The following is a 12,254-nucleotide window of genomic DNA, read 5'->3' as shown; positions in this document are numbered from 1 at the left end:
ATAAACATTGAGACAGGACTTCATTAGCTTTGGAATTGTGAAAATAATATAAATAATGATTCAAGAATACCTCAAATATTTAATTATTTTTCATCCGAGTTGGGAACATTTTCTTGGTTTTCTTTTATTTTTTTGCGTGTTTGATTAAATGTTTTTTTGTTTGAAGGACACCTTTAAAGTTTGTAAGCTATAAAACCGCTAGACATGAATCCTGCGTAACAGACAAAAGACTATTATATTCTTGGTATCCACCCCCCTCCTGTCAACATAAGAAATAAACTAAACATGGACCGTGCCTGTTGCAAAGACACTTTGTTTAGACGTAGTAAATGACATGGACGCATATCTTTCTTTTGACACCGGGTAAAACCTTTATTCAATGTTTAGATTTTAGCCGGGGATTTTAGTCCTCATGAAAAGAAGAATGTAGTCAAAGAGTATCTGCAGTGTTCTATGATCCATAGACATGATAGAAGTTCCATAAACGTATTATTCTACAACGTCATTTTATTATTCAACTCCATACCCTCCCCCCATCGGCGAGTCAGCGATATCTCCAGCGAGTTACCAATTCGAGATAAGATTATTTCAAGTAAAGGAGTTTCTACAGTAAATATATTAATACATTTAATGAAAGGTCTGTCTCCCTATCTCTATGGATCGAACGGTGTGTTAATTTTTGCTTGACCCTTGCACCAAGTGTTCCCAAGTTTTTCTCTATGTTTATTTGATGATTAATAAACTATTCAGAAGCCCTGATTTAATTCAAAATCATGTATTATATTCCCTAGTGTGTAATGTTGGACAAAATGAAATTACTTATATACGACGATATATAATGGAAAAATATTCTCATTTTTAATTTGTTGAAAAAGGGTGATTTATGAAATAAACCAATGAAGAAAAAATATAGAAAGTCAAATTATCATGTTCAGTTTTCAAATGTATCCAATCCTTGTTATCCTGAAAAAGTGATTAAAGGAAATTAAAGTTTCATTCATATCATACATGTTTTCTGATTTATCATATACAATAGGTCTTGTGGGTGGACTCGCGTGTGAAGGTGCATATTGTTGTGTTTAATAATTTGTCAGTCATGTGATGTTTATGATCGTAATGTAGATTTTGCATGTTATCAACTGTGAAAAGATCGGGGTTTTCTTCCTCAGATAACCTAATCAATTTTTATTTTATGAAGACTTTGCCATGTTTACCCCATACTCGCCATGCACATTTGTTGCCATTTTGTTGACAAGGTCTAATCAAAAGCAAATAATTACAAAACTCGCTATCGAGCAAAGCATGACCAATCAAAGTACATGTACATCTAAAATCATAATATCAACGCTGGTGTATGCATGTATATAGGGATTGATGTCATAAAGCATGCAAGGACTTTGTTTACATACTAGTAATTCATGCCCTTGTCACGAGCAAAATCCATACCCTACATTGTAAAATTACCCTCATCACCCGAAATCAAGGCACTCATATGGTTGTTGTTTTATTTTTGTTTGTTTGTTTACGATCATTTCTAATTATTAAATATTGTAATTTCTTGTAATTGATTATTTATGAAAACAGTAAAAACATAATAAAAAAAAGATGGTAAACATGTAGGCCTGTCTAAAATAGTATTTAGAACAACCCTTGAATAACAGACCCATCAATCAGATCATGTCAATAGCCATTTTTTTTTCATATACCTTCTCAATCTTTAATATATTTTCTTATCTATAATATTAATTTCTGGTTGTTATATTATTGTGAGAAGAAATACGACATGATGTTCGCCATTTTCCAACCGTTAATCTCCGACCAGGAATTGTGTCCATACTAAAGGTGCACTAATATGCACTATCAATAGTGAATAATATGTAACAAGTAATTCACATTAACATTAGCAAATATGAAGATGGAGGGAAGAGTGCGTCTAAGAAACCGATTAGGATATTGTTTGCAGATACATACGCTTTTTATCTTAGAGCACACAAGGTCAACAGTTTTATAACTAATCAGGCCACCCTGATCAAATAAAGCTGTTTATAAGATGTAGAATGCCACTTTTAAATATGACATAATTGATGCCGATAGAGATTCACGCACTACACTGTAAACTATAGGCCTAATGGGTAAAATTTTAACCAGCACAGGGCAAATCATGTGTCCAACCGAGTAGGGGCGGTATTTTATCCGATGCGGGAATCATATTGTCTAGTAAGGCTAAAACATTATGCAGCAATTACAATGATTATTTTAAAATGGGCAGAATTTTCATCACACTGGATAAATAAGAATGTCCAAAAGAAATGTAAAATTGTTGGACACATAATTACCCTCATGGAGCATTTTTACCCAATATTTTTGGAGTGTACATTCTGTTAAACATACAGTAAAACAATCAGTTTCGCTTGAATTATCATTTTATATTATTTTTGGCAAGCAATAAAATTGTATCAGTCTTATTATAACCAACCGCAACCAATTACTTCTGAGACATCCAAGAAATTACACTCTTAAAATAGTTCGGCAAAAAAATGCCAAACTGCCCCATTTTTTTCTCTAAAACTGATAATTGGGTATTTAATTTGGTCAATTGGATAATGACTGCCCAATATATACCAACATTCATTACCCAACACAGTGCACAGTATGTTGCCCAATATTTTAAGTGTGTACAAGTAAGTAGATTCCATTATGTTCAATTCGTCCCCAGTAGGTGGTAATAAAAAGGATTAAAAATATATTAAAGGTTATCTTCAAATATCTGCAGAAATTTTTTTAATATTTTGAACATGTAAATCGTGTCGGCCTATGATTATTACCTCCTTTACATTATTTCCAGGTATGTACGTAAATTGATTTAAAAATGATAAAAACTACTGCGATTGAAAACTTGTCACGCGATTGCTTAACCAACATAAACAATGCTGTGTTGAAATGGATAATAGATTCAAGACGGTTTCAATCGAAACAAGTTGGTCATGATGTCATTCTCTGTATCTATCTCTTGTCTAAAGAGAAAAAAAAGAGAAAAAAATCTTTTGTTTCATATCATTATTGCTCTTGTTTCCAAACTAATTTTGGTTAATGTACATGTAGTTTATTGTCGGTTACTCATTAGTCGAGTATAACTCGTTCATGACGATAATCGAACAAAGCTGATAACAGAAAAGAGTTTGATGAATTATCTCATCCTGCAAGCCTCCTTAAGAAATTGATTTTCCCACCTTGTTCCTCTTTCAACATCCAATGATTAATGTTTATCATAAACAACTTGTTCCTTGTCTTCAGACATTGATTGCATTGGATAGTTTCATATAGGTCTGTTGAGCATGTTAAGTCTCCTCAAGTTAATTCCCTCACTCTATTCCTCTTATAAATCTAATAGTTAATGAATAATATTTATCAAAGACTTGTTCCTTTACCTCAGACAGATTTTACAAGGGTAACTAGATTAAACCAGCTTAAAAATACCCGACTGTGGTAGGGTCATTTGTATTGATAAGGTGATGTGGTCATGTGGCACTGATGGTTCAATTTCGTTTACACCATTCATCAAGGCATTTACTTCGTTCACCTACCCTCCATAGTCAGACACAATTTTATAGTGAGGTGCACAGGACGTTAACAAATACGATGTCTAAAATTGTGAGAACGAATAAATAAATAAGTATAATAGGTAAACAAATTAATCAAACGAAAAAAAGTATAATTTCATCTCCAATAAGTTCATCACAATTACATTTTAAGGAAAGAGAGTCGACAATCAACGGCCTAATCATTATAATCATCGAGAGTCTTTCTTTCTCCAGGATATCCATAATAGTTGAGCCTCAAAAGGTGTTCCATTGTGCTGCTGTTTTTTAGCATTTTTTTTTTAAAGTGCACACCTAGTTAACAATAATGCATATAGCATTTCCATTTATATGAAAACAAGATAAAAGAGCTTTGTAGATTAACTGCTTTGCTCACGGGCATAGGTGCCACGGCCGGGGATCGAACCCCGGACTTTCCATGTATAGCCAGACGCCTTAGACCAGTCGGCCACGGCACCTCTCAAATAATTTGAGGAATCGATCAGAAAATCTCTTTAATTTCGTTTTGTGATCTTGTCATAGAAGTTTATGCCTATAAATAAAAAGTCACACAGTTCATTGCATTACTTTTTACTAAAGCTGTATACAGGACTAAATTTAATGGGACTGAATGTTACCCTTATTTTCGGACGCAATCGACTTAAAATAAATAAATTTAGCTGGCGACTCCAAACCGAAAAACGTGGTGCGCCTTATCATACGAAAACATTTTTACTACATCATGTCTTTTAATGTCTTTAATCTCTTCTAATATATCAAAATTTTCTCAATACATTAATATTTTAGCGGAGGCAAACCTAAGCAGGAGAGTGACAAGAAAACCCCTGTCACTGCATATATTTTAAGCCAAAAAAAAAAACAATCATTGTCAACTTTTGTAAATCTTCCCTACATGAATTGGATTGTATGATGAAAAACAATAAGGGCGGAAAATTAGACTTATCAACCCCCCCCCATACACACACTCCCTCACGCACACACCCAAACGCCCCTTTCTGACCCCCGAATGTGCGCGAAACGCCGTAGAATACATCCTCTCCCCTCTCTCTTTTTTAAAATATTTTTTTTACCGGGACAACCCATGCTATACCTGTTTAATATACACTTCCGGTCCAGCTCATCGTTCTTCTTGGCAATCATGGCAAGTATTTCATGATTCACGGAGCTGACAGGTTGCTGTCTATCTGCATTATGTGATTATACCAACTGCATGGTGTCATCACACTATAGATCTTTGATACGAGAAAGGCTTACTGTACATTTTCGTCACCACTATTGATTTTAAGATTGGCTTGACTTTGTTGACAAGGCCTCTGCTAGCCCAACAGGTCACCACTCCGTGTTTTTTTGTGGTATGGGTGTGTTTTTCAATTGGCTGTGATCAGCCCAACCCCTCCCCTCCCGCACACACACCCGCACAGCACCCCTGATGTGAAAATAAAAAGGACTAGGAAGAGAATTCTAACAAATCGTACATTTCAACGTTAGAGGAAACGACTTCGATTAAAGACAATTTTAAGTAAAACAAAATGAAGGATAAGTCCCATCTGGTATTGGTGATATTGTTTTGACAGGAAATATGTCGACTTCCTACTGTGACATGGATAACAAAAATAACAGGCAACATTCATACCCTGGTTAATATCATGGCTGCAGAAATGTTTTAACCATCGGGCAGGAAGATACTAATGATAAACCAACTTACCAACAATCTTAAAAATGTTGGGCAACATACTTTCCACTCTATACGGCGATTGGTTAAAACTTTATTTAATTCTGGGTAGTTTCAAACCAATAATGAGTTGCCTATGGACCTACATATGAACTCCGACTAGATTAGCCCTCATTCGATTTCGCCATTTATGGTATCATCATGCTACACGTCTATTCATCATCATCATAACTGAAATCACTATATTTGTCTCTATCAATATTCTGATTGTCTATACTATTTTCAGAACAAATATATACCTAGTAAGAGTCGTGCACTTTCAAAGCTCTAACAAAGAATCATTAAGTCTGCAAAATGACGACATAAAAGCACGATAAGATAGTTGGCTCTCAGGTACAGATTCACTTTGTTCTCATTATAAATTCATACCAGTTGAAACGTTTGAAAGTATCATAATTATGTAACCATGTTTCCCATTTTGGCGTTAAAATATTACAAACCAGTCTCACGATTCTCCCTATAACGCCATATTTCGACTTTTTACTTTAAAGGGATGGTCCGGGCTGAAAATATTTATATCTTATTACATACAGTAGACTTCAATGAGCAAAATGCCAAAAAATCTTATCAAAATCGGACAATAAATTACAAAGTGATTGAAGTTTAAATTTTAGCAATATTTTGTGAAGAAAACAGTCGTCATGGATATTCATTAGGTGGGCTGATGATGTTACATAATTTTTCTCATAATTTCATACTTGTATGAATAATACGTCTCCTATTAATGAAATAAGTTGTGGCAATAAATATCAAATGCACTAAATAATTTGTCAATCCAATTTTTTAGTTCTTGGAGGGAAAAAATTTAATAAACCTAATTTCATATAATAAAATAGAAAAGAACAATTGGGACATCATCAGCCCACCTAATGAATATTCATGACGACTGTTTTCGCAAAATATTGCTTAAATTTAAAGTTCAATAACTTTGTTGTTTTTATACGATTTTGAAGAAATTTTCGGCATTTTTCTCAGTGAATTCTGCTCTATTTATTAAGTCGTAAAAACCTTCAGCCCGGACCATCCCTTTACTACAATATCAACATATTTCCTGACCTCATACGAGGACCAGAATGCCTGCCAAGGGCAATACAAATTACAGGACATCCCAGGTCAATGTCAAACTTTTGTTCACCTCGATAAGCACATGGGATTCAAATTTGCGACGCAAAATCTTCAACATTTTCATCTGGCCCAAAATAATGTAATGGGCAATCGCGTTACTCCTTCATTTTGGGTAGGAGGGGGGGGGGGGGCAAAGAACTGCGTCACAGAATTGGCGTTGCAAACAAATACAGCTGTCTGTTGCTTAAGGATGCAGGGACAACTAATGGTTCACCTATAAATCCCCTTTTGTTTAGAAAACTAAACAATATGACGTCAGCTAGGAAATGAACTATTATAGTAAAAAAAAGTTTCCCTGGAAATCATTCATTTTCTTATTGTGCATTAAAGGAATAGTCTAGATGATATCGTTATATCATATTCTAATACTAGCCCTTATCTAGTGACAGGTGCTCCTTTGTGGATAGCATCTATAAAACTACCTCATTTAAGTGGTTTATAGGTATAAATAATGAGAATGAGTGTATATGCCAAATTACCTCTTATCTCTTTGATTAGATATGTTATCGTCCGCACACTACTTTGTACTCCTTCTCAAGCCATTAGTAAACAATCATTTACTTACGTACATAGATTATACAACCATGGCAGTTTGATACATTTCTTTACGTGTGTTAAACAATTTAATGAGTACATTAAGTTTGAAATTTTAATGGTATGGCAGTTTACTATTAATTAATTTACTTTTGTCATCGAAACTCTCTAAAAAATTAGATAGATTGGGAGATTGGCTACCTGTTCTGTATGTTGTATTTACCACTTTAAATGGTTCGACCCAGCACGTAAAATGATGGATGTAGCTTTATGCAACGTTGAATACAATATTTGGAAAAAGGTTGTCACTCTCCAAATGTTATGTAACATTTCTTTAGAGTGGATCCGTATTTTTATTCATTCTATTGTAAGTAGATTCTACAGGCATAATCACTTTTTTATTGCCAATTATCCACCAATTTTGCCATAAATTACTAAATGTCACTCATCAGATCCTTTGCAGATCTTAAAGTGATTGGTTAACATTGGTTTGACTTTAAAAAAAAATCTGAGCTAGAAGGTCACACTTGTCACCTATGTCTGTGATATGTTACAAAAATGAAGCCCAGAAAAAATTGCGTTCGAAAATAATTATTTAGTGCTTCAAAAATTGAAATATAAAGTTACCAGAAACACAATTTTAATTTCATCCCATACACTTATGTGTGCTATTTAGGTGTCTAGCTATAAGACGCCTATTTACAAAATCGGGGTTTGCCTTGTAGTTTTAGCTTTTCATTCTCAATATTGGTTGTTTTCAGGGTTTATTAGTTCCAATACATGCACTTGTACACATGTTTCATTTTTTTAATTTTTTAATTTTTTTAAATCGGCTGCTCACAAAGTTAAACAATACCTTTAAACATTCTACGGTAGGTGACGAAAGGTAAAATATCTGACGTTATCAGTTGGGTTCACAGGCAACACAGATCAAAAGTGTTTATCATGACCGCAGAACATCATCGAATACATTCATGTAACCTAAAATGTATATCCATCTGGATCTGGTGGGGGGGGGGGGGCGAGGCGACCCTCTCACATATAGGCTCCAGTGTATCTAATTCGAAAATCGAGGGAGGACACATCCCCTGCCCCCCCCTTCCGGATTGCTGCCAATATGGTTAGTATACCTGGTTCTCATTCTACCATGCTTCCATCAAACTTCCGTCAGCATGGTCAGACAATTTCAATGTTTTCAAAAAAAAGAAAAAAATGTCGATACCTTTAAACCAGTATGTCAGCGTGCGTGGCATTCAAGATGTTTAATGAGTGGGGGGGGGGGGGGGTAGAAATAATCACTAGCGTCGGTAAACATTATGAACCCCTACATACTCAGGGTGGCGGCATGGTATTGCACTTTAAAAGACGAAAGGGGTGGAAGGGGCCTAGGGCAGCGTTTTTCTCTTTTATCAAAAACGCTGTCACTCCTCGACCCTTTAGGGTGATTTACCCTCTGCCACCCTCTCATAAGTGAAAGTATAATGGATGGGGCAAGAGGGGCCAGCAGGCAATGTTTTATTTTTTACATGGTAAACATGGAGATAGAGATATCATAGTAAGAAGGCCAAGACCTCATGTTTTTACTATTCTTTTCTTCCATGTTCTCTCCATATTTTCGCCTCTCTTTTATTTTGCGTTTTCACTACCTAAAAAAGGGGGTGATCGGCTCCACTGTAACCCCCTCCCCATTCCCAACAGTAATAGTCAAATCGCAAGCGACTGTTCCCTTCCCACCCACCGACCCCCACCCCCCAGATAAAGCATGCTTACGATCCATTTGGTGATCCTCGCATGTCATATGCATCTTGGCATGCTTGGTAACACAACTTAATGTCATTCAACAAGCATTATACTACAGTATTCACAATACAATCCAATGACAGTGTTTGATTTCATCTCGCCATATGTGTAATCTTATTCTCTTGAAAGAAATTCATAGTATGAAATCAGCGATTTTATGACACCGTTATTTCATATTCATGCTCACACACTAGATCAATATAAACCTTACGTCTAACTTCGCCTTAGTTCGATTACAAACGTGACCAAAAGAGCGTTTCTATTTGATATATCTATGCCAAATTTATGTGACGAAGTCGGTATATGGCATGGAAGCACTGTCTGGGTATTTATAATCTTTTAGTCATGACTATTATTTGTTTGACCTGACACTTGACCTAATCAGACACCCCGTCAGACACCAATCCAAGTATCCAAGGTACCTACCTATTTATCCTCTTCTGGGTTTCTCGTCTAGCGACCACATTAATAATTGACAATGCTACAACATTAATATAAAAACCATACTACCAAGCTATGCGGTACGTCGGTTTGTCGATTGGGGATGTGAGTAATGTGGTCTGAAGGTAATTTCTTTTGTTTCTCAGAGAAGATCAAGGGTATTATTCGACTCTTTTCAACAAGCCTTCTCTTCTGTATTCCTCGTTTTCTCTTCCTCTACTGATTCATATATTTTTTGTAGTCGTAGTTGGACCCCCCCCCCCCCTCTCTCTCTCTCTCTTATGACATAACGAAATACAGTGCCAAACAGTCGCAAAATACAATAAATTGAGTATATTGAAAATGCTGCCATTCCAGTAAAAGAGCAGACATTAGATTCAGAACAAGTAACCTTAGGTGAAATATCAAAACGTTTCGACACGTAACCGGACACATGCCATCAGGATTTTCAGAGGGGAGGGCGGACAATCTAAAATCATTTAATATTCTTTTTTTTCTGTTATAGAAAACTACGGGTAGCTTGATTGCAGAGCATAGTCCTCCATTTTCAATACTCTCCTCCGTCCTTTGTTTCCAGTCTTTCCCCTAAAAATGTATTCAAGATCTATTTTAAAAGGCATAGGGAAATGAGCATCGCTCGATCTAGCCCCCCCCCCCCCCCCCCATCCATTTTGATTCCGAGGACAGTACAGACACAAAGAATGGACCTTACGGCATTGGGCCTGACCCTAAATTTGCTTATTGGGTTTTCATTGTTTATATATATATATATATCGTGTATGATATGCCACTTGTCAAAATATGCCGTTAGCTGATGATATAGGGTTCTGTTAGGTCATTTCCTGGCAAGCGCAGGGGAAAGGTTGATCGTGATTACCCATGACATTCGAGTTACAAGAACGTTAAACGTCAACAGGTCAAGATGAACATTCTTTCACATAGATTGTATTGTCGAAAAATTCAAAGTTAGGAGGAAGATTCAGACACGAATTTCAAAATAAACATAATAAAACGAACTTTATCAATATTTCTATCAGTTTTACACTTATTTTAGGCTGAGGGATCTTTCAAACGAAAATGTTTTTTGTCTCATGTATACATCCGAAATCCTCATGCCTCACTCTAAAAAATGAAGTGCTAATTCAGCTCTTAAAGAGCGTCTATAGTGACTGCACTTCGGAGTGCTGATTTGTCTAGTTCAAATTTGAACGAGAAAAATCAGCACTCCGAAGTGCAGTCACTATACACGCTCTTTAAGAGCTGAATTAGCACTTCATTTTTTAGAGTGTTGAATGTCGTAAATATCATTGCTCTTTCTTTCTTGGAGTTGTGTTGAGTAGGCCTACAATTTCATACAAGAGTTACTGGTCTGACCTTTGGATATCGAGATCACCATTTCAAATAGCACACCACAATAATAATACCGCAATATGTTAGCACAATTTTTGTACTAAGATGACAAAATCATTCAGCATACTGACATGTGTCACATACTTTACTTGATCTTATGCAGCTTAGCAGCTCAAGTGAGATGCTGTCCATAGCACTAAACCGAACGTTTACGCACGTTAGGAACTCTAAGTACTCCGGAATGAGTTTCCTGTATAAGAAATTATTAGAATGTAGATTGTCATGTTTTTTCAGGAAATCCTAAAGAGGCGATGATTAATCCCGAGGCGAAAACCTGTTAATCAACTGTCCCTCAAAACTTAAAGGCCCACACACATCCCTTTAGAAACTTGCCAACTTAGACACACAAGACAGGGTCAGTACCATGGTTACTAAAGAGTTTAAAGTGGTTCGCGACATGAATTTACATAAATGGTATCCAAATGTAATGGAATGTTCGAGCCTATGAAAAGTTCTGCGATTTTTTCACGAGTATATTGAATATTAACAAATAAACATGATACTATTACGTTCTGAATAGTGCCTCGAGCAATGATTATTTTTGCACAATTTCCGAAAATATAGAAAAAAGAAAATACACACACACACACTGTTACGACCGCTTACACCATTTCTCTATTTATTTTACTGGATGAAAGAGCACAATGGATTTGATATTTACGCCTGACTTAAAAACATATTGGCCGGGCACCGAACTCTTGAATTTCGCGTGTCTTGACAGGCGCCTTAGATTTCTCGGGCACGGGACTTCTACATAATCAAGAAAAGTATGACCGATTTCACGAAAGTTTGACCATGCGATTATGAATTTAGATATGTGCACAATCGTTTTGAATAAGTCCAGGTGTCCGTAACGATAGACTACAATGTACAATTAATCATGAAAATCAAGTGTACATGTACGATCAATCGCTAACCTTTGTGTTACGGGACCCACGAGCGTATGATGAAACCCGGGGGTCAAACACTGGAAATACATTACCATGAACAGATATTTCGACCAAATACAATAGGTTAACTTAGGTCAACATTTCCGTCGCCTGGAATATTGTATAGCAAACAGGTCTTGATAGGAATTGTAGGTAATTCAGTATGCTCCTTGCGAGTCACGTATGACGAACTAAGTTAAATTAATTTGTTCGTAAAACAATTAACCTTATTGCATTCTTTAAAACTTTAATTTTCTCTCGATGCATATCGGCCGAATAAATAACAATCGGCAATATCAACAGGACAACGTGGTAAAAGCAGAAAGAAGCGTGATAAAGACTTACCCAAAATACAGCATATGGATAAAAGGAGCGACTTCATTTTTAAGCCACTGGACTTCACGAGGGAGGATCCGATGAATGATAGCAGATCAGAGATGAGCAATCCACAAATCCATTGCTTATCTGTTATTTGATTTTGCACCCGACACTTAAGTACCTCCCAGCACGGGAGGGTATATTAAGCTTGTTAACCTCTAGTCTAAAGGGCACAAGCCTATCCGATTTAAGCACACACTTTGAAGATAAACGCAGAGAAACTTTGTTTTATGTGTGCATAGGTGCATGTATGTGGCAGAGGTTTTTTATCAAAAGGGACCATAAATATTTTGACGTTTTCTTATC

At 36.0% G+C, this 12,254-nt stretch overlaps 1 protein-coding gene across 2 annotated transcripts in view; it reads right to left on the bottom strand.

Annotated features, from left to right (window-relative positions):
• LOC121413808 (xaa-Pro aminopeptidase 1-like) overlaps positions 1-12,019 on the bottom strand; it is a 48,785-nt gene extending 36,766 nt beyond the window's left edge. For both annotated transcript variants that reach the window (XM_041606771.1, XM_041606770.1), the window contains exon 1: positions 11,916-12,019. In XM_041606771.1, the coding sequence (XP_041462705.1) occupies positions 11,916-11,952 (37 nt within the window). In that variant the 5' untranslated portion in view covers positions 11,953-12,019. The remainder of the gene's footprint in view (positions 1-11,915) is intronic.
• Between the last annotated feature and the right edge of the window lie 235 nt (positions 12,020-12,254).

This window comes from Lytechinus variegatus, chromosome 4, assembly GCF_018143015.1.
Source record: "Lytechinus variegatus isolate NC3 chromosome 4, Lvar_3.0, whole genome shotgun sequence".
Taxonomy (NCBI): domain Eukaryota; kingdom Metazoa; phylum Echinodermata; class Echinoidea; order Temnopleuroida; family Toxopneustidae; genus Lytechinus; species Lytechinus variegatus.
The sequence above is the reverse complement of the archived record's forward strand: the minus strand, read 5'-3'. Positions and strand labels throughout refer to the sequence as shown.